Source organism: Tasmannia lanceolata, unplaced genomic scaffold, assembly GCF_043159265.1.
Source record: "Tasmannia lanceolata isolate RefF3 unplaced genomic scaffold, GAP_Taslan_0.1 ptg000015l, whole genome shotgun sequence".
NCBI classification, from domain to species: Eukaryota; Viridiplantae; Streptophyta; class Magnoliopsida; order Canellales; family Winteraceae; genus Tasmannia; species Tasmannia lanceolata.
Window position 1 is genome coordinate 38,718,838 of NW_027518692.1, and position 23,784 is coordinate 38,742,621.

Here is a 23,784-nt window from a genome sequence, read left to right on the forward strand (position 1 = left end):
AAAGAAAGGTGTCCCTGCTAACCAATTATCAAGGCTTCCATTGAAAACAAATGCGATAGGATCAACAATGAGATCTGTTGGGACCCAGGTAGAACTCACCCTTAAAAGCTAGCCGTTAAGGGGAGAGTGCCCAAATCCTTATAAGCCCATCCACAACCTTCAACTTTTAAGATGTGGGATCTTTGCTTTGCGTGGAGCCCCCAACAATCTCCCCCTCCAAGCAGAAGCAACGTGGACAATCTCGCCCCTCCACGTGGCAGGAACGTGGGAACTATGAGATCTTCCCCGAGGAATTTTCTCCATCCTCAAGGGCACACCGGGGTTACCAAGAACTTCCCAGAGGGATTTTTCCATCCTCAAAGGCACGCCGGGGTTACCACACCCCGACTCTGATACCACCCGGGTAGAACTCACCGTTAAAAGCTAGCCATTAAGGGGAGGGTGCCCAGATCCTTATAAACCCATCCACAACCTTCAACTTTTCCGATGTGGGATCCTTTGCTTTTGCGTGGAACCCCCAAAAGGATCCATTACTCTCTCGTGTCACATTACTCATCAAACACCCAAGGCCGTATCTCAGTCAAATCGTTTTTCTTATCTATTATGGAGTAGGCTCTAATTCTCCCTTGGACGAGTATGGCAAGCCACGTTGCCTCCAAGATTGAATGCCTTCTCTTGTATGGCCAGCATGAAGAAAATCAACCCTTGTGACATGGTCAAGAGGAATGCTTCTTTCTTGCAAGTGCACAAATTAAATGTAAAAATGAGAAGGAATCATTGTCAATGGATCACTTGCTTCACCTGAAAAAAGATCGACTTCAGAGGCAGGCCTTTCCTGAAATCAAGAAGAGGGAATAAAAGGTCTCAACTCTTGCAAGGATCATGAGCATTGGTCAATAGGCGGCAAAACCTCGACTGAGATGATTAAGGGCTACCACCAGAAAAAGAAAGTGAAAAGAAAAATAACCCCTCCTCAAGGAGGTAGGTGATCAAACACTTCCACAATAACTATGTCAATCGCAGAACAACCCAGATGATAGCCTAACAGTTGGCAAAACGAAACCATGGTGAAAAGACATCATGTGTCCTTCCATCATCTAACATCTCCTCAATGGCCTATGTAAATCTCCAAGGAAATTCGTTACAGTCCTTCACCAATTGGGTAACATTGAGAGAATATCCCGCAGCACTCAAGAAATAAAGGACAGTCCTCAACAAATTGAATCCAAAAATAAAGGAGAGTCCTTCACCATCTAAAATCTCCTTGATGGCCTATGTAAATCTCCAAGGAAAGTCGTTACAGTCCTTCACCAATCGGATAACATTGAGAGAATATTCCGCAGCACTCAAGAAATAAAGGAGAGTCCTCAACAAACTGAATCCAAAAAAGCAAAGCATGATCTTTAGCCTAGTTTGCCCGAGAGGGCCCCTCCTAATTGCGAAGAAGATCCCCAATACATGTTGTGGTCGGGCCCCTCAACCTAACTTTCTTTTTTGAATGCCGAAGCTTTAATAAAAAGGGGGGAAAACCCTCGGCTGAGATGATTAAGGGCAACAACCAGACAAAGTAAGCAAAGAGAAAAACTTCTCCTCAAGGGGGTTAGGTGATCAAACACTTCCACAATAGCTCTATCAATCCCAGAACCCAGATGATTTGCCTAAAGTTGGTGAAATGAAAACATGGTGAAAAGACGTGAAAAGACACCGTGTGTCCTTCAACCATGTCTGAAATCTCCTCAATGGCATATCCAAATCTCCAAGTCAATATATTCATTTACCCATCGAATAACAATAAGAGAAATCCCTCAACAAACTAATTCCAAAAGGCAAATCATGAACTTCACCTTAGTTGCGAAGAAGACCCACAATATCCGGCGTATGAGCCTGTGTATATCTAGCATATGCCTCACATAGAGAGGTATAAGCTTCAAAACACATTTACACCTTCAGCCAAATAAACGAGTCGAAGTTGCATCTTCTTGAGGTGCACATGGACCAAACAACTTACAAACCATTAGATCCATTTGTACCAGATTAAACAGTACATTTGTGAATTGCCGAATCCATTTGAATCAGAAGACACGGTACAACTCCCAGCGCTACTCTGCCTGATCTTCTCCAAAGACTTATAGAAGAAGGATGCCGAAATCCGATGAAATGTGGAAAGGTTCAATGTCCACTAAAGAATTGTAGAGAATATTTGTCTCTGCACATTACAACCACTTTCCAAAGTGTTTCAAAGAACGGTTACCTTGACGTAGGTCTGCTTCGGACCTAGATCAGCCTAAGAGTCTGTATCGCTCCACCCCAGACGTCAATAATGATATACTCATATTTCTTCTGTACGACCTAAAAAGTAGCAGCATAGAATAAGTTCCACCAGATCCTAAGGGCAAAACTCCACTACTCAAAGTGGTTAGCTGGGGCAAAACTCTACAACTCAGTGGTTAGCAATACGAGGTCAGGGAGAACCTAACACATACTGAATAGACAAAAAACAAAGAGCCAAATATCTTGAGTGAATTGAACATGTAAGAACCTAACACGTACTGAATAGACAAAAAACAAAGAGCCAAATATCTTTAGTGAATTGAACATGTAGAACTGGTGATTAACATACTCAACATCAGCTAGATAAAGTTCACAATGTTTGGCAATGATCATCATTCTATGTCGTAGGTGGTCGATCATGAGAATCTTATCAGGACACGGAGTCCAGCAAAAAGCAATAAATGTCTGTGGGGCTTCACATCCATAAGCGCCTAGCTAGTGACTTTGGTAGATGTTTTTTTTTTTTAATGACAGCCAATTTCATTAAAAGAAGACCAAGATGGTCGAGATACTAGAAAAAGAAGAGCAAAACATAGGAGCAAAAAAGAAACAAGAAAAAAGCTAGCATCAAAACATTAGGGTGGAAGAGAATCGAATAGAGCCAACTCCTCCAGAAAGACACCACCTCTTGCTAGAGCATCTGCCTTCGAATTAGCAGACCTACGAACATGCCTGAAGAGAAAAGATGGAGAATGCATCCAATCGCCGATATAATCGAAGAGATGATCAAACCTCCAAGGGTGAGTAGCTGAACCATTGAGCCAACGAATGACATTGAGAGAATCCCCCTCAATCACCACATTATTCAAACAATCTCCGACTTGAAACTTGATACCCGGGAAAATAGCTCTCGCTTCGACCTCTGATGAATCTGCCACCCCAATGGGTCCTAAGAAGGCTCAAATGACCTCACTACGGTTTCCTTAAGACTTTGCCAATACCGGCCGGGCCGGGGTTCCCCAAACTCGACCCATCAAAATTAAGTTTCAAAAACCCCAACTTTGGTAAATGTTGTACCAAATATTCGGAAAAGGATTTGATAGTAAAGATTTCCATCGGAGTCCAACTCCAAACTCTTTTCTCTAGGTCATGTTTCTTGATGTAAGTCAAATTCATTATGGAGAGCAAAAATGCTAGCCAAGAGGCTACAACTTCCAATTCTCAATCGAAGAAGTTCCTTTTAAATTAGAAGTTCCAATGGTGCTTATTCGAAGTACTTTGGCAACTAACGTAGTAAAACACCTCGTGGTCAGACTTCAGTATGATCTCTCACTAGATCAAATATTGCCTCCAATGTTTGAGAGCTTGTATGATCGCATAAAATTCAATATCGTATGTTGAGTACTTCTATCGCGCATCGTTAAGCTTCTCACTAAATAATGCTACATGGAGAACTTCTATATGGCTATATGTACATGAGAGGCATCATATTCAACCTCAAAGACTTAACTAAAGTTCGGGAGTGATAGAACCAGAGCACCCATCATCTTAGCCTTAGTGAGGATGTAAGATGTTTGGTGCCATGCGCACAGTCAACCTCTAAAGGTTTGTAAGATGTTTGGTGCATGTGAACTGGAGGTCATTTCTTTTGATGCTCTTAAAAACTAGCATCCTATAGATCCATTACTTGGTCCTATTTGGGAGTTGTACCAGTAGATGGGTGCTGAACCGAGTGCATCTTATGATGTCAGGACGGGTTTTTGTTCTACAGTACTTGCTTGTGTAATTCTAATGGATCGCTACTTGATAATCTTATCCATGAGCGTCATAGCGGAGGAATGGTTGGACATTTCGAGCAAGCTTAAGATCATCGCCCTAGTGGAATAAAGTAACTTTTGGCTAATGTTAAAACGTTATGGGATTCGTTATGTGTGTCAATTTAGGACATGTCAATCCTTGAAGGTCAATCCAAAAACGCCGGTCTTTACACGCATTTGCCTATTCCTAGTAGACTTTGGGAGGATATTAGTTTGGACTTTGTCATAATTCTAACTAGAACTGCTAGAAAATTGATTCCGTCTTTGTCGGTATTGATAGGTTCACTAAGATGCCTCAATTTATTCTGCATCGGAAGACTTCAATGTGTCTCATGTAGCTGAGTTGTTCTTCAGGGAGGTCGTGGGTCTGCATGGAGTCCTTAAGTTGTTTATGTCGGTTAGGGATATTAGGTTATGGAGCAAAAAAGGGACTACACTTCAATTCAATAGCACATATTACCCCCAAATAGATGGATAAACAATAGTGGTCAACCACGCCTTGGGAAATTTATTGGGATGTTTAATTGGCGAGATGCGCTAAAAATCACCTTTAAGACCATCTATGGCTCGCTTCTGTGTAGGAAACCGACAAAATCGTAGTTGGGAGACGAGAGAAGAAGGAGATCGACAATTAAATTTCATTATTTAATTTTTAAATTTTTATAAATATAAAATAAAATATAAAAATATATTATGTTCGGCGTACCCCCAATATACCCGTATCTTCTTCTTCTTTTTTTAAATCACGTATCCATGTACCCGTATCATGTCGTACCCGCACCCCGTACCCATATTCGTGCTTCAAAGACGGCTGCCAATCAACATCAGACAGATCATTCATTCCACGTTGCAGGTCTAGTGGTGCTATTCCTTCGACGTGAGCATTTATCGATTGAAGCCCACAGCAAGTTAAGAAGTAAGATTTTTTTAGTTTGGACCATTTAGAATCCTTAAGAAGCTAGCTCCAAATGCATATCTCGTGGGTATTATAACTTCTCAAGTCTTCAACATTGACAGCCTATGTCACTACCATGCAAACCTGCCAGAAGATGGCGACATCCCTTAGCTACCCTTCAGGTAAAGCTCATCAATAAAGGATCTGATAGAGGATATCAGGGATGACAGGACGACTGCGATCTGTGAGGATCTCCTACAAAATATCTAGTTCATTGTTGAGAATGACCTTTGACAGACTAGGATCTCATAAGAAATATCTAGCTCATTGTCAAGAATGACCTTTGCCTGACTGCTTATGGCTAGATAAGACCGAGTTGTGACGCCTCCGAGAGGACCTGTACCAGAACATTTCGGATGCTTACTTAACGGTGTCTCAGGTTCTTCCCACATGAGCAGAAATAATGTGATTGAGTTTTAGTTTACTTGCTTTTGTTTATTTATACATTTTCTGTAGTTATAAACCACTACCTTTTATGTTTTTTGTTTTACTGGGCCTAAATGTGGGGGATGTCTACATCATTTACCCATTGCCCCCTTACCCATCTCTCATAGCTTTCCACTTAATACCCAAACCCTATCCCCTAAACCTATTTAAAACCTTCTTCCCAATCCTAATAGAAGCTTTTAGAGAAAAAAAAAAGAAAGAAAGAGTGGATGGCCGCCTTGCAACCGCACCACCTCTCTTGTTTCCTCCTTGTTTGACACCACACGAGCAGAGGCTATAGGTCATGGACGGCTCCCTCCCTCCCTCTCTTCTTCACTATCTCCTTTCTCCTAACTTTCTCCTCTTCCCTTCTTTTCTTATTCTCTCACTCACCTGTCCCTCTTCATCCTTTCATTTTTCTTCTTTGTTCTTGTTTTTTCCCATCATCCAAACCCCTTTCTAACAGAACCAACCTTCCCCTAACTCCATCACCATCCTTCCTTGAATCCACCCTCTACACACGCTAACAAACCCCAATACTTTGCCCTTTTTGAACCCAAAACCAATCACCCCTTCATCCTTTGGTGCCCATTTTAGGCTTAGGTCTAAGAGATACCAGACCTAATATTTATTTTTTTAGATATTCCGCATACAATCTGAACTTATTTTCTTTTATGGATTACTTTGGTTATCATGGATCTGTTTTGCACTACGCCTAATTAGATTAACTCACGATTGACGTTAAAACTCAAAAGGCAATCAACTCAACAATTGCTCTAGTTATGAATGACAGTAATGAATTGTTTAACTTATTCGGAATCATCTGTTTGCTGCCCCAATTGAACCAATCACTACTATTGCTCCTAAAAATCTTCCACAAACTCTGGGTTTCATTAATATGGTACAAAAAATGCATAAAAACAAAACCTTCAAATTAGGAGGAAGAATAGGCATTGACCAGCACTGCAGAAATCATTATGAAATTCAAGCTGTTCTTGATTCTAAGAGAGAGAAAGGAAACATCAACATGGTGAGAAACCAACCATCCACGAGTTTGATCAAGCCCCTCAGCTACAAAGTGCCCAGGAAAATTATTTTCAAAAAGTTCAACATTCTCAAAAGGATAATGGATATAAGCATAAGGCATGGACCCGCTCTCAAACCAGCAATCAAATACCTGCAAAGATACAGCCGAACATTAGTAATTTCAATACGTTCAGAAAAATCAATGAAAGCCTAGAACGGTATCAAAGATAAAAACATTTAGAAAGATTGAAAATATAAATTATGAGTTTAGGATTAATCTCTCTATAGAATCCAGAAAGTCATGGACATATATAAAATAGCTGAACTTGATATTTCACAATGCAGCCCAAGATCACAGATATCTCATATCTGTGCAACACACACCAAGTAAAACAACAAAAAGACGAAAAGAGGCTTGACGTGAACCAGACAATGATGTGACAATCATCAAGACAGCATAGCCTAGTTATCAGTTCCACTCTATTGGTCATTTCATTTTTCCTCTTGACAAGAACATTTCAGCGTTACAGCTGTCAGTGATTTTTTTTTTTTGAAAAATGATTCAAAGAAATATTTTAAAATAATACAAAACAGAAAAACCAGTGGAAATCAAAGAAACATTCGGCAAGCTAAAGTAACACACAGACATTCATTTTTACTATATCAATAAAGATGTAGACTCTAGACCTAGATCTTCGGCGTAGAACACATTAAAAAAATAAATTGAGAGAAAATGGGTGTATTCAACCTACAGTTAGGATTTAGGAAAGGAAGGAGACTCATTTTTACCAAATAGAGGGACTTTAGACACCTTTTGACATTTAATTGGGGGCAGTGAAATACCTTAAATCCCAGTAGTACATCTAGCATTTCCAGCAAAACTCTCAAAACCATAAAAATAAATGAAGAAAACTTCCCATCGTGTTGGAACAACGTTTCTTCCCAATTGAAATGTAATAGATTCTGGACAGATGCACTTTGATTATTTAATTCTTCCGATCTCCTTACTAAATGTATCATTTTGAAAGTGTTGCACTGAAATTAACAGAAATAACAAATATGCATTGACATCTGGAAGGCAGGGTCCGGATGCATTTTTACTGTTTAATTCTTTCGACTTCCTTAACAAATATGCGTTGACATCCATAAGGGGCCCACAGGGTCCCGTTCAAGCGAAATAGTCGGCTACTCTGATTAAGGTTTTACTTAGATTGAATCTTAGGGCTTAGTATAATTTAGCAATGGCCATAGGTCTCAGCAATCGGATGTCCAATATGGGCAACAAGAGCTGCTTTCAGAATCCTAAAACATCTCCGTTCTTGAAAAACAATTTTAAATCCAATTCTGGAATAAATAATAGATAGAAAATTTTCAATTAGAAGCATGGTTTTAAAATTAACTGACATATGTCGATTTCGGTTGACATGTGTCGATTTCCATGGAGTCGATGAGGCAACAACCAAGCCCACACAAACTAGGGATAATACTTAAAATTTTATATTAAATATTTTAGGCCAGCTTTGGTAACACACTTTCCAAGAACAAGCACTCTGCTTTATTGGTGATGGGGACTGGATGTATATCAAAACATAAGGGGGACGCCACCCCACTCCACAGGCCCCACATGTCATCTTACAGGGACAAATTGTCCTTCTAACACTTGAAAGTTGAAACAAGCTTCCATTCCGAAGTGACGACAAGCACTCACTACCAGCTTTTTCCTCTATTTGTTGCTTGATATGTGCAACCCCAACCAGAAATCAGATCTGATAGATTTGGCGACCCCTAATTGATTGCCAATATTTCACTCCTAAGATAAGAAAAAGGTTTTAATGTTCATGCCAAACAATGAGGTTTGGGAAAGCAAAACGTCAAGTAATTATGGCTTCAAAATTTTGGAAGCAGATGGTATGAGAATGCAAATGCAGATTATGGCCCTCTATCACATAATCTGAGTTTCATTTGAACTTACGTCATTAACACGTCGAAGCATGCCAAATTCAGGGCCGCGACTGGATGGAATGGTGATATGATCAATCTTGTGGCGATGCAGATCAGTAACCTGTATTTGAGCAAATAATAGCTACTAAGATAACCACATGCATAAACCACATGAACAAGAAACAAGAAACGCCAATATGTGTGTGTGTGTGTGTGAGTAGATAAGCTAAAAATCCAGGCTCAGATAAGCTATCTGAGCAGCCGCTCACAAACCATTTCCTCTCTCTCTCTCTCTCTCTCTCTCTCTCTCTCTCTCTCTCTCTCTCGGTCGGTTAAATGAGCGTACTCGGTCGGTTATCTACTCGGTCAGCTAAAAACAGTGGGGGCCCACATTTTTTGGGTGATCCAAACCATTAATTTGAAAGGTACTTACCTAGATAGGGTGTCCACAAAAAATCAGGTAAGGGCCTTTCAAATGAATGGATTGGATCACCCAAACAATATGGGTCCCCACTGTTTTTAGCTCAACTGAATAGATAAGCTTATCTACTCGACCAAGTACGCTCACTTTTCCATATATGCAGGGGCGAAGCTACATGTAGCATAAGGGGGGCAGTTGCCCCTGTTGAGTTGGGCCAAATCCTTAATATGCCCAACTCAATTGGGCGAGCCCCCTTGAAAATTTGAAGGCTTGCCCCCCTTATGTATAAGCCTGCATAAGCTTGCCCCCATTACGCATAAAGCTGTGTGTGTGTGTGTGTGTGTGTGTGTGTGTGTGTGAGGAAATGGTTTGTAAGCAGCTCCTCAGATAAGCTTATCTGAGCAGAGCTCACAAACCATAGGGGGTCCACATTTTGGGGGTGAGCCTAAGCATTCATTTGTAAAGCCCCATCATGGATGGGGTGTGTACCAAAAATCAGCTCCATTGGATCATCTTAGGGTGTCCATTTGTGGAGGGAAAAATGGACAGACACTGTTTGTCCACAAATCTGCCCATTTTTTCCATCCACAAATGGACACCCTAAGATGATCCAATGGAGCTGATTTTTTGTACATACCCCATCCATGATGGGGCCTTCCAAATGAATGCTTAGGAGAGAGTCATGGGGCCTTCCAAATGAATGCTTAGGAGAGAGATAAAAACTTGACGGTCGGGCACCATATAAAAACTCTAGGAGAGAGATATACTTATTAATGAGGACAAAAAGAATAGATGAGGGCTCCCAAGAAAAGGGCCTCAAGGAAGAGTCAAAGAAACATGAAAAAACAAAATAAAATGGCTTAACTAAAGGTAAGTAGTTTGGCTATGCAAAGCTGCAGCATTTTGTAAGAGGAAATATATGGAGATTATAAGCTAAGATTCAAGAAAGGGAAAACGGAATAGTAAAGGAAGCTAACAACAAACCTTATGGCCCGAGAGCTTTTCAAGTTTATCAATAGAATCAATAACTAATTTTTCCTCGCCATCATCACTAATCCATATCGGAAGAGGAGTACCCCAAAATCTGCTTCGACTGATAGCCCAGTCTCTAGCATTTTCAAGCCAATTGTGAAAACGTTTCTCCTGTAACCAAACATGAACAGTGATCAAAAGAAAAAATGAGGCAATAAAATAAGATCACATGAGGTTTCAATATACCACTCCAACAGAAAAATATATATATCAGAGACGAGAGACAAAGAAAGATAAAACATTACCATGTTCTTTCATTGGAAAGATGCAACAAATTTAGCTTAAAGGCCCAAAACCCTAAAATGTTTGGAAAAAAGGAACAATAAACCACTCGATACATTATACACATTCATAAATATGAGGCATATCACCTTCACATAACAGTTTTCCAGCAGCAATATGAACAAAAAATTTCCATTTATCTTTTACTTAGGATTGAAAAAAAAATGAATATTAAAAAAAATCAATAAACCAGTTGATACCGATTTCTTTCTGGATCTTGATTCTCTATTATTTTCCCTCTTTATAGTAGTAGTGAACAACCCGTCGTTTCCCTCCCAGTTAATGTGATCTGGCATTGGATCTTATTTTCTTACTTGATACATTGTTTATCTTTGTTTTATTTGAGGACTTATGAATATTTTTAGTGGTATTTTGAGCCTGGATGTGGGGGATGTCCACATCATCTAGGGCCCCACACCTTTCACCCATTTACCCACTTTTTTTGGTAGTTTCCCCTAGATAGACCCTTTTGCCCTTGTACCTTAGTTGTTATATTTTATATGGGGATGGTAGTTATGTCCTTTCATTATGACTTAAGTAACTTAAGTTATAATGAAGCTTATTGGTTGGAAAGATGGGCCCACACTTATCATAGCTCTTTATATATATAGATTGGTGGAGAAAAAAAACCTAATTGATGTTTTGGAATTCACATTTTTTGTAAAGGAGGCAGCCGCCCCTCTCATTCAAGCCCAAGGGCGTCTTCTCCCCTCCTCCAAACTCACGCACAAGGTGAGTTGGGTTTCTCTCTCTCTCTCTCTCTCTCTCTCTCTCTCTCCTTTTCTCCTATTCTTCTCCTCTCTCTTCTTCCTCCTTTTCTTCTTCTTCTCTCTCTCTCTCTCCTTTTCTTCTTCTTCTCTCTCTCTCTCTCTCTCCTTTTCTTCTATCCTTCTCCTCTCTCTTCTCTCTTCTCCCTCCTTCTCTCTCTCTCTCTCTCTCTCTCTCTCTCTCTCTCTCTCTCTCTCTCTCTCTCGGATTTTCTTTTCCTCATCTCTTTCTTGATTTCTCATCTCTTCTCTCTCTTATTCCACTTCTTGTTCTTCTTTATCTCTTGTTCTTTTCTTTGCCTCCTTTATTCTTCTTCTTGTTCTTTATCTCTTCTCCTTTTCTTAGCCTAATATTCTTCTTCTTGTTCTACTTCTCTCCATGTTCATCCCTTCTTTTCTTCCCCTATTTCATATATCCTTTTGGGGGTTGCTGATGTCCCGTGTACGGATCATACCGACAACCTTCTCCACCACTCTCTTGGAGCCTCATTCATGCATATCTGAGGCCTAGGGACTGCTGCGCCATCAGGACAGATTTGACTAAGATCTGATTGTTATTTTTTATATAGTTATTTTCCCTTTTGGGAATCATTGTGTGGAACATGATTTGGATGAATTTAGTTCCTTTGCTGGTTTGGAAATAGTTTTCAACCAGCAATTGAAGCACCTCGGCCATAACCTCACTAGCTGCTGGTTTAGTTTTCAACCAGTTTCTTTGCTGGTTAAACTCTTGAGTTTAGCATTTCTTTGAAAATCCATGTTGTATTTGAATATTTATGATTCTGTTTATCTTGACTTGGGAATGCAAGTTGTTGTTTTGTTGAGATAAAACCCAGATATTGCTCCTAATTTAATGGAAAGTCATATGTGAATCAATAGGTTTGAACCATACACTTAGACTATCCATCCAAAAAACAGATATTGTATTGTTCGACTTTACTGCGATACAGCATGATATGTATTAGAGTTCAGGTGTCCAATACATTCCGAATATTCGATACCTTGAACCATCTCTTGAATTAATTTAAATAAGTGAAAACGACAACGACATAGTAGGGAATAATAGCAATTCTTTCACTTAATTTTTGAATCATCTATAAGGAGAACCTCACCCAGATATGATCAGGCCGATTCAAGTTCTTTTGATCTTCATAGCTAGACTTTGAGATTCGTAATTGCACCTTTTGCACTTAATTAATTGAATATCAATATATCCACTCCAAACTGCATATGCTAAAAGAATAACACTGTAGCACTAATTTGCATGCATTCATGTGTTCTTTAAAATTAACCTGAAAATTGGGAGGCTTTGTTTCCATCAATCGGGAAAGAATATAAGTCGCCAAGGACTGTCACTTTCGTATGGCTATCAACCAGTGGTAAAAGCTTAAAAAGAAACTAACTTACGAAGGATTATCTCACCTATGACATCATGTAAAATTCAGCACCAGCCCCAATGAAAAGGTTTGAAATTTCGGTGAAAATCTTATAATTTCGACCAAAATTTTTAAATTTCTATTTCGGTTTTAAATTTCGGTCCTAGCCGAAATCTGAAATTTCGGATTTCATCCGAAATTTAAAATCATGATGAAAATCCACAGCACATTCTTCTATTTAACAAGTGGCCATCTGACCATCTCAAATATGGATTTTCTTTTTCAGACTTCATGATTTTACTGATCCATCTCTCTCCTATGGCTGATTTTTTAAAGTGGCTCTGCAGTTTAATGGGAAAAAGGGATTTTATGGAGGATTTTATTCCCTTCGGCTATATGGTTGATATAGAAAGAGCAACACTACAAGAGCTTCTCACTCATGTTCCAAAAGAATGTTGAAGTCAGAATATTTTAAAGGAATTTACTTTAATATACTAAATCAGGATAGGTTTGAAGTTCGCAGTAATTTTATGAGAATCAGAAGCCATTAGATGGGTACGTTATGGCACTGCATGGTATCGAAAATTTTGGAAACTTTAAGCATGAAATCCGCATCATCATCTACTATAGTAAACATTGGTGCTGATTAGGGCAAGGCCTATGCTTGCAGAAACTCCTCGATTGGGGCAAGCCAATGCTTGGAGAATCTCCCCAGTGTTTCTTAATGGGAGAAGTTTTTAGTGTCCAATATCCCTCCCTAAATAATAGTCTTGTTTTTCCATCTCCTCAGCAGTCATGATTCCTCTCAAAAAAGGCAACTTTAGATTTGGAAAGAATGCAAACCGCTACTTAAACACCCTCTGAGTCAATCATTGGCTCACCCAAGTCAATTCAGTTTTAGCCCTACCAAATCAATCGGAAACTAGTTTCGAATTGCCTGAGTCAAGAAAAAAGTCAGCACACCAATCATGGACTCATCCTAGTCAACTCGGCTTCATCTTAGAAAGCTTTGTCAAGTTTTAAGTACTGATGAAAACCATAAACCTAGCAGTTACAGAAGACTGTTCAAACCACCGTAAATCAGCAGTCGGAGGTCCACCCACCTCAAAAAAAATCCAACAAGTTTCACCAACTTGACCATTTTTATTTATTTTGATAGATAATGAATTTTTCAGATATTCGGAAAAATTATCATTAGTATTGTGAAGAGTCCAATTACGAAATTTCATGGACTGATAAATTGCACAACTTGAATCTTTCCAATCTGGAAGTTTCCAACAAGGGAATTGGAAGAATTTGAAGTGGTTGGGCTGTTTGATGTGCTTTCAATTAGCGTTGCAAGTTTTAGAAGGTTTCCTTTTGAGTTTCAGAATTATAGTAGTATCTAAGCCAGTTTCTCAACTTACTAGTTGCATATGGACAGCATCTACAGGACCTTACGCGTACCAAACAGTGAAGTCAACTGATTTGGAAAGTACTATGGTTGGGATGGGATTAGTAACTTGTACTAGGGGAAAGAGAGTTATTCTTGGCGAAGTTTTTGGGCAGCAATTAGTTTACTATTTTATTTTCAGTAGTCTTGAACAGAAATGAAATGGCCTTTAGGCCTGATTAGAAAAAAGTTTCCATCTCGCATTTGGATGTCAGTGTATTTGGAGAAGCTTCAAGTGATTTGGGCTGTTCTATATATGATTTGGATGTCAGTGTATTTAGAGAAGCATCAAATGATTTGGGGTATTCTGTGCAATTTCTACATAATTGTTTGTATTTAAAGCCTTCAATAGGCTGTTTTTCATCCCTCTCGCTATTCCATTACACAAGGGTGGTGTTTCAACTTGCACGAACCAGACCAACATCAAAATCAAGGTACTGCTTGGTGGATCCCAGCGGTAATTTTCAAATTCTTCTTGAAATTCTAGTAAGTTGTTCAAGTCCTTCCATATGACCAGCCCCCAAATAATCCCTAATTTAAATTACGGATACAAGATCTTCAAATCAATATAGCTGATCTCAAGGAAAAAAATTGAGAAAAAATTTACATAGGCTACAAAAAGGTATAAAATCAAACCTTAACAAAATCAGGAACCCAGTATGTTTGTTTGTTGTTCTCTAATAATTGCTCTTTTATCACTTCAACTGCAACAAACCTGGAAAAAAAAATTACAAACCCAAAGTGTAAAAATATTTTATAAGAACCCCAGATGCAGATAATTAATAATATAATAGTCCTTCTAAACAATACTAAAACTAGTTTATCATGCATTCACCAAAAAAAAAAGGGTTCAGATTTAAACGTGTCTACAAGAGAACCACCATAACTAATTAGTTCTTCATGCAAAGCTTCAAGCCCAACATTCCAAATAAAAGTAGCTAAATAGTAACTGCAAATAGTAATCTAAGACTGAATAAATTTTTGTAGCCTAATCATGACAATGATAGATCCGCAAATCACGATATTGTAAAGGCTCTGATAGTAATCAAGCTCAATGTCTTCTCCTAATCATTCCTATTGACAACCTTCAAGGCCTCAAGCTTTATAAGTAATAAATATAGCTTCCTGATGAATATGGTAGGCATGAGCAAGGTCAACACTGCAAGGAACAACATGATCTCCAAAAAATCAAAATGAAGACATTGGGGGAAAACAAACTTTTCACCATACAAATAAATAAATCACAATCTTCAAAACCCTTACAATACTGATGGTTGAAACTAGTTTCAACAAACTCCCTCAGCCAACCATATAACAAAATTAACAACTTGAGATACACAAGGACCAATAAGTGACCCTTTAAAGTCATATTCTTCGATCTATGGCTTAACTCGGGAGGCAATTCAGGAATCTAAACTATAAAAGCCAGGAGCTGTTGAATCATGCTCTTGTATGAACATATTTTTCTCTGGAACAGATAATTCAATTGCAACGTACTAGACCAGCTCAAGATAGGATGGTACACTCAAAAAATAACAAGTTGGGCATGGGATACAATCTGGGTTGCATGGATTCTTGGACTCAATAGGCCAAATCGTGTGTCGACACCTTTCTATACAGTTTTACGTGGGATATGACCGGTTTCAGGTAGTTGTTGCTTCCCGAACGAATCCCATTTTTTGCAAACAAATCAGACATGGATATCAAACGAATAAACCCTCAGTTTTATCTCAAAACTTGTTTTTATCAAATTTTTCACTTTTACAAATTTATCGTATTTTCTCCAAATAAAATCCCAAACCCTAAATGACTCGCTCAACCCTCGACTCCCCTTTCCGCCTCCCTTCTTCCTCGACACTTGACCCCATTCTCCCGACACCCCTCACGAGTAGAAAATCTTGACGCCCCATTAACTTATTTTTATCAAATTTTTCACTTTTACGAATTTATCGTAATTTCTCTGAAAAAATCCCAAACCCCATACGAAGCGCTCGACCCCCGACTCCCTTTCCCCCGTCTCTTCTTCCTCAACCCTTGATCCCATTCTCCCGACACCCCTCGTGTGCAGAAAATCTCAACGCCCTGTCACAGTGATGAAAACGACGAAGGATGCCGCACACTGGCTTCTAAATAAGTAGCACACAAATTTGTTAACCTTTCAATGTTTGACTCTCCTTCCACACAACTGCACGGCGAGATCATTATAGGTAACAAACGGTTTTAATGGAAATATGCGATAAATCTAGACTACTCTTTTTATGGTTCTCTAGAGGAATCCATCTCTAATCATCTATTTATTCATTGCCCTTGGGTGGTTCAAATCAGTGTTTCAAAATGCGGCCAAGGCAAACCCTAGTTGACTCGGCGCGACACGATCAAGAACGGGGTTGATGCGGTCGAGAACATGGCTGAGAACACAGCTGACATTGTCAGGTCATGCTCATTTCTAAATGACACTTATTGGACCCCACTTATTTCTCGTTAATGTGACCAGATCCGTTGATTCAAAAGGAAACCATAAGAGAAGCCAAATAATGTTGAGATCACTTTGATCAGATGATCCTAGGCTGTTCATCCATCAAGCCTAATTAAATGATTTTAACTTATAATGGGACCCACATTATTGGATGATTTGAAACATTCATTTATCTAGCCTAGACTTAAATTGGTCGTGTCTAAACCTCAGCTCTATAGCGGTTCCTATACAATTTTATCCACCATATATGCGAGTCCAAAAAAATACAGTGGGGCCCACATTATTGGATGATCCAGACTATTCATCTTTGAGCCCCAACTTAAATAGGATGTGCCCCAAAAATCATACGATGGTCCTAACCCTCCTACACGTAAAGGTTCCTATACAGCATCGTCCATTGTAAATCGAGGCCCAACAAATAAAGGATTTGGATCATCCAATAATGTGGACCCGACTGCATCTTTAAGTACGCTTGCATGTACCAGCAAACACACACAAAAAAATCAAAACTACTCATTCAACAGAAAAAAGACAGAAAACAGGGCGTAAATGTCATTTTAGAAACATTAAATATTAGGCCATACATTACCAACAAAATCTAAGTAAACCTTAAAGCATTACGTCTCCCTAAACCCTCTCATCTACTCTTCCGTCTCCAAAGCCTCTCCTCCTCACGATACGCGGCGGCAACTGACAGAGTGGTGGCAATGCCTGCCAAGTCAACCATAAGCAGTCCCCTCCAAATCGAAACCTTACTGTTATGATTCAAACCAACAGTCGTAAGTCAATTTCCCTAACCAGTCCTACATCAGGGACCTTAGCCCTCATGATTGGAATCCGGTAGTAGAGCAAATCGGATCTCGCAAAGGCAAACATTAGTAAAAAAGAATGACCCTTCTCAAATCATCTATTTCTAATGTTCCAGCATATTTCTTGACCCTCTATAAGATAGATCCTTACTGTGGCAGATAGAATTAACAAAGAAAATTGAAATTTCTATGTGAAGATGATACAATTTTCAGGAAAGATCATTTACTTAATTGGGACTTTGGGCGAAGGTATGCCATCCAAAAACTGCAAGCGGGCTTGGAGTTAAAAACATTAGAAATCAAAATGATGCATTGTTGGGCAAATGATGGTGGAGACCTTAGAAGCGGGAATCTTCCTCATGGATGCCGCTCCCAAGCTAGAACCGTGATTCGGTGCTCCTTAGGAAGGAAACCGCTCCCATGACATTCTCGAAGAGACGGGAACCGCTCCCATGAAGCTCCCAACCTATTCCTATTACTCCACCAGTCTTACCATCACTAACTTGCATCAAGTTCCATCAACTTTTCAAAGTACTTCATCAGAGCAAGCACAAAGGCGTCTTCAAAAGGCTTGCGGAAAGATGGCATGAAAATGGTTAGAAATTACTACTTTTTTATGTACATAGATATTAAAAGATTTATGAAGAAGGTTAGAAATTTATTTTAAAAAAAAAAAAAAAACTGAAAATGGTTAAAAATTAAACGATAATATGTGTGTGTGAAGACGGTTAGAAATTACTATTTTTTGATGCACTTGAATTTTGAAACACAAGTAAAGAAAATATTACATGAATGCTCCCATGATTCTCCCAACCTTAGACTATTCAATAACATGTGAAACCGCAAATTTCTAAAATTTGCAATTCTAATTAGTTGCGAAGTCTTATTTTCAACTTTTATACATTAACCCTTCCTCCTAACCTAGTACAATCTTACTCTTTCGATGTACTTCTTGCCCACTTCCAATGAGGCACCTTAATGCTCCGTTTGGTTGCCAGTTAAATTTTTGTCCCAGGAAGAGTTAGTTAAATTTTGGTCCCATCCCATGTTTGGTTGCCTTTTAGCACTAGGTTTATTTTAATCCCACTCTTGTAATGATTACTTGTGGGGTGAATTTTTTAATCCCACTTTTGTAATGATTGCCTTTTCATCCCATCCCAAGATAACCCCAAGAACAAAAATAAACTCAGGAACCAAAAATAAGCTTGAGAAGAATTTTTTTTCTACCCAACAGTTCAAGCAACCAAACAAAGGTTTTTTTTTCCCACCATAATCCGGTCAACCAAACACGGGATTTTTATTTTACCAGAATACTTCTAGGACTTTTTTTTCCCACCTATCTCCCAGGGTATTTTTTTCTCCCACATAACTCCAAGGAACAAAAAAAACCCGGCAACCAAACAGAGCATAAATGATTAATGTTGGCTTTCAATCAGTGTTTAGAAACGCGGATGCGGCGCGGAACGCGGCAGAAGAAAATCCTTGTCGACTCGGCATGACGAGGTCGAGTACTCGGTTGACGTGGCTGAGTAGTCGGTTGACACGGTCATAACTCGAGAGAATCAAAGTAGTTTTTATTGACTCTGTAGGGCAAAATGCGTAACGCGGCCCAAGGTAAAAGGGAGTCGACTCTGGGGAATCCACGATGACGCTGGAGAATATTAAACCTATGCTTTCAATTACGCTTCCCACACATTTATCTTTACATTCTTTAGAGCTTTTCGCTTCCCGCATCGCTTCTCGCACTTGCTTCCCATTCTGGCAACTAACTTTGTCCACAAGTCACACATCATGTAAATTGAAATCCACAGTCCATGACTCCATGTTAGCCGGGCCGATTCAAAATTTTAAATCGGCCAGTGCCAAGGTGAGTCGATTCATCTTCATCATGCTCTTCATCTTTGAGTAGGCCCGTGAACCCTTGGTTCAGAGTTCAGACAACCGGCACCTCCAACTAGCATTTTGGCACCTGACTCCCCCAGAGGTTCAAGAACAACTTCTGACAAGAAGGGTGCCGCCAGAGAAGGAGGAACCAGTCCAGTCATCCAAATCTCGTCAGTACAGCATGTTGTCTCCATTCTTCGGAAACAATTATCACCTCTGGCATCGCAAAGTATGACTACAACATGTTGTCTCCATTCTTCGGAAATAATTATCACCTCTGGCATCGCAAAGTATGACTATCATTACTTTCCCAGACCGGTAGTTTTGGCTCAAGAAGTAGCAAAGGTCAACTCCTTCTATCCGACACAATTTACCTCTAAACGCCCAGAAATACAGCTCACACCACGCGTGTGCCGGTGATCCTATGATCTCCCAGCAGTAAGCATGAGAGAGAATTGCATCTTATCTTACCAAGGAACAAGTTCTTTGAAGGGGGAACCGACGTTCTCTTTCCACCCATGAGCCAGGGCAGCGGATTCGCTTCCCCAAGTGCGCAATGACCAACTTGAAGGAGTCAAATGGATAAAGGTAAAGCCCACCCTCCAGCCACTTGTTCGGTACAACCAAGACTCCAACATAGCCATTGTTCCAGTCCAACAAGAAGCCATTCGCCCCCAAATACCTCGACCCACACCTGGGATGGATTGAATCAAGACTACCCTGTTATCCACCCACCCGTGAAGATCCAAAGACTGATCTGGACCTGAATCAAAGATACCACTCGCAGGGATATTGATCTGGCAGAAGCAGAGGACCTGTTGTAGATTGCTTCGAGCTCTTACGCCTTTGTCGAGGAATATTCTGGTCTCTCGAGGACTAGACCTTGCCACAACGCCAACATGCAACCTGGTGTCTGTAGTAGGCCAAGACGCGTCCAACTGGGGCTGGAACTGCAGCCGTTCTTGTTTAATTGGGTGCTTCTATTTTATAAGAATTATGGTGATTTTGTTTATATTAAAGGAAGTTGATGGATTTTGGAGGAATCCTGAGTTGCTAAAAACTGTAGAAATTTTTTTAACCCAAAAATTATATAGCACCTGGGCTGCATCCTAAAATTTTATTTATCAAGAGAAAAAAACATACGGAGGACATAAAACCTTCCATCAAAACCTAAAAGGGGGAAAATAAGAAACTGAACATCAATCATCATAGGTGACCTCTAAAACTGGAAATACCCAATGCATCACACCTTACAACTACTTTCTTTACAGAGCTCATCCCAACTGCCGAAAATTTTAGTAAATTTGTCCGTGCAAGCTATGTTGGCTGATGTATCAAGAGAGAAAATATGACTGACCGCCAAAACAATACTGCTAATAAAAAAACTAGATTGAACTCCAAAACAAGACTGCCAATAATTAGGAATAGACCGCGGGGATTTCCATTACCTTATAGAAGCAAAATATACACCAGGCTGTCTGATGCGATCCACACATCTGATAACTCCAGAGCTTTACAAAATAGAAGCCCATCCATGCTTTAAAAAAATATAGGCGGTTTGGACAGAATTAGCAAGTCCTACACTAAGGAAAGTCACTAGAACTTTAGGAAATGTGTCTCAATCATAATTGAAATGTAAGAAAAAGGAAATATCTAGGCTAGTATTTAAAGTAAGGTTTTGAGAGTTCAGAAAGATTTGATGTTCCTTTTGAGTTGTGTCGGAAAGACTATTGGAGGGTCTTTGTGAAAATTTGCAGAAACTCTTGCTCCATTACTTCAAATAGTTTAATGAATCGCACTGGTGTCTACTAGAATTTCTCTGATTCAACTCAGCTCTCTCAACTCTATCTTGAATAGTAAGTTGGAATCTGAGGAGAACAAATCATCTCCATAGCATTTAACAAAAAAGTGGTCTCTATTAATTCATAATACTAGTAAACAGTACAAAAGTATCTAACAGAACACATTCGGATGTACGCATTGAGCAATACAAACGCAAGTAAAAAGCTAAAGGCTAAAGAAAAGGACAAGACAAACAAAACAATTGCGGTGTTCTAATTCCACCAAAAAGATACTATCAACAAGTCACATCTAACCAAAATAAAGAAGCAGAAGGAAAACCACAAAGTGAAATCCACATACCAGCTTGGAACAGCTCTATAAATAAGAGGAGTCTCAGACCTCCAACAAAATGGATAAGAATGCACAATGCTTCCTGTGTGAAGAAGTCTTCCTTTTGCCTGTTGAGAAATATATATATTTTCACTATAAAAGAGTAAAAGATGATCAAGCATGACAAATGCTTGAGATGTTTTGTCTAACATAACAGCAATATTTTAAAATCTAAATACCCTGATAAAACCATAAGCATTGCAACATGATGGCCCACCCTCCCAGGTTTAGATTTGACTTCCACTTTATTTTGTTTCTCTACTTTTTCATTTAGAACACATGGTTTCTTGTATTCCTTCTTAACCCATTTAAAAGGGTTTCCTCGTAAAAAGGGGAAATTTTTAAATGAATATTAAAACATTAGAGAACAATTAAGGTATAATAGAACCAGATCAAAAAATCTAAGCACTTGTTGGGTTGCATGCTTGCCTTCACAGCATTTATTATGTCCTTATCAGCATCTTTGACATAGCAACCCTTAAAGTCCGATACTTTCCCAGTAAAGCAACCATCATCATCAACTGCTACTATTAGGTCTTCACCCTACACAACAATGGGGAGCGAAAAAACAAAGTCAAAGCAGGGACATGTGTTATATTTATATTCATCCAACATTCCAACGTCTTTTTAAGCAAATGTACGGAAAAAATGATCCTTTTTAAGCAAGTGTACGAATTGAAAGTCGAATATCAATTGCTGAATACTTCAACTCAAATTATCTTTTTAAGCAAGTGCAAGAATTGAAAATCAAGCATTGGGGTCTAAAATCAGAGGGAACACATTCTTCAATTAGTGAATGAAAAAAAATGATGAAAAAACATAAATAAATATATAACCAATCATATAATGAGAAATTAATACAACAAATCTATTGGATCGACTCCTTGTTTACCCCTAAGCGGGCAAGAGCGTCTGCCTCAAATTGGCAAACTGCCAAATGTGAGTGAGCTCTACGTATTACCCTCCAGGGTGTCCAAGATCTCCTTGATAGTGTCTGCGTATCTCCATGGGTGTCTGGCATGGTTTTAAATTTCGGCCAAAATACCAAAATTTCGGTAGAAATTTCGGATTTCGGTTGGGACCGAAATTTAAATAATTTGGCCAAAATTATAAGATTTTCACCGAAATTTCCATCGAAACCGAAATTTCAATCCTTGGTGTCTGGCATCCTTTCTCGGGCATCAGCCTCATTAGTCTTTTATCCTGATTAAACCCGAGATGCTGATTTCAGGTTTCTACAAATCATAGTTTGGCAGACAAGGGCTTAAAAGAAATGTTGTATCAACTTTTAATAGATTTTTTGGTGAGTAGCTGACCATGATTGCTGATGCCATTGTGATTTAAGTGTGCTATACCTTATCCTTTGCATAATGGCTCAAAACGAAAGGTTGTCCTCACTTATTATATATTTTTCGATGAATATTTGGTGGGTTTTAGAAAGTCGCAATTTTGGAACGTACGATGGACCACTTTATACTTTGATTTATCAGAGAAAAGTCATCTAAGCCCTTATCTTTTTACTCTAGTTATGGATGAACTTACGGAGGGTATCCAGGACGAGGTGCCATGGTGTATGTTATTTGTAGATGGCATAGTATTAATTGACGAAACCAAAGCAGGAGTTAATGCTAAGTTATAATTATGGAGAACTACTTTGGAATCCAAAGGTTTTAGACTGAGCAGTACTAAGACAGAGTATATGGAGTGCAACTTTAGTAATATAAGGAGGCGGGGCAACGATGTAGTAAATATGACTGGACAGGAGGTACCTAATAGGAATATCTTTCGCTATCTTGGTTCAATCCTACATAAGGAAGGAGAGATTGAAGAGGATGTTAACCACAGAATAAGAGCAAGTTGGTTGAAGTGGAATCATGCTTTAGGAGTTTAGTGCGATCGTAAAATACCGACCAAGTTGAAAGAAAAGTTTTATAAGACAGCTGTGAGACCAGCCATGCTGTACAGCTCAGAATGTTGGGCCACCAATAAGCAGCATGTGCATACGATGAGTGTAGCGGAGATGCGAATGCTTAGATGAATGTTCAGCCACACAAGGTTAGATAGAATTAAAAATGAAGACATCCGTAAAAAGGTGGCACCAATTGAGGAGAAGATGAGAGAGTACCGCTTAAGACGGTTTGGGCATATCCAACATAGGCCTTTGGATGCTCCAGTGAGAAGAAGTGACTCGTGCCAAGTTGATGGAGTAAAAAGAGGTAGGGGCAGACCGAAAACAACTTGGGTAGAAACAGTAAGGAAAGAATTGAGGGCTAGGAACATGACAGAGAACATGACCTTGGATAGGATAGAATGGAAGAAAATGATCCATGTAGACGAACCCAACTAGTGTCAGGAGTAGACTTAGTCAATTTGAGACTGGTAGATCCTTTCAATTTCTTCATGAAAATTTTCTAAAGGATTCATTAGCCGCCCCAACTAGTTTGGGACAAAGGCTTAGTTGAGTTGAGTTGAGTTGAGAGAAAAGTTATACTTTTTATATATTTCTCGATGAATGACTGGTGGGTTTTAGAAAGTCGCAATTTTGGAACTTACTATGGACCAGTTTACATTTTGATTTGTCAATAGATTGGGAACTTCCCAGTTTACATTTTTAATTTCTAGCAGTTTAGTCTTCTTTCTTTACCTTTTTTTGACTGAATATAGATTGTATTAAAGAAGGAAAAGAATACAAAAAGC

At 39.1% G+C, this 23,784-nt stretch overlaps 1 protein-coding gene across 1 annotated transcript in view; it reads right to left on the reverse strand.

The window, feature by feature from the left end:
* LOC143847144 (tRNA synthetase class I (I, L, M and V) family protein) overlaps positions 1–23,784 on the reverse strand; it is a 74,882-nt gene that overhangs the window by 41,424 nt on the left and 9,674 nt on the right. Inside the window, exons 6-11 of the mRNA XM_077355851.1 lie at positions 21,517–21,630; positions 21,058–21,155; positions 14,383–14,461; positions 9,842–10,000; positions 8,468–8,557; positions 6,513–6,646 (exon numbers count right to left, since the gene is read on the reverse strand). Coding sequence (XP_077211966.1) covers positions 6,513–6,646; positions 8,468–8,557; positions 9,842–10,000; positions 14,383–14,461; positions 21,058–21,155; positions 21,517–21,630 — 674 coding nt within the window. The remainder of the gene's footprint in view (positions 1–6,512; positions 6,647–8,467; positions 8,558–9,841; positions 10,001–14,382; positions 14,462–21,057; positions 21,156–21,516; positions 21,631–23,784) is intronic.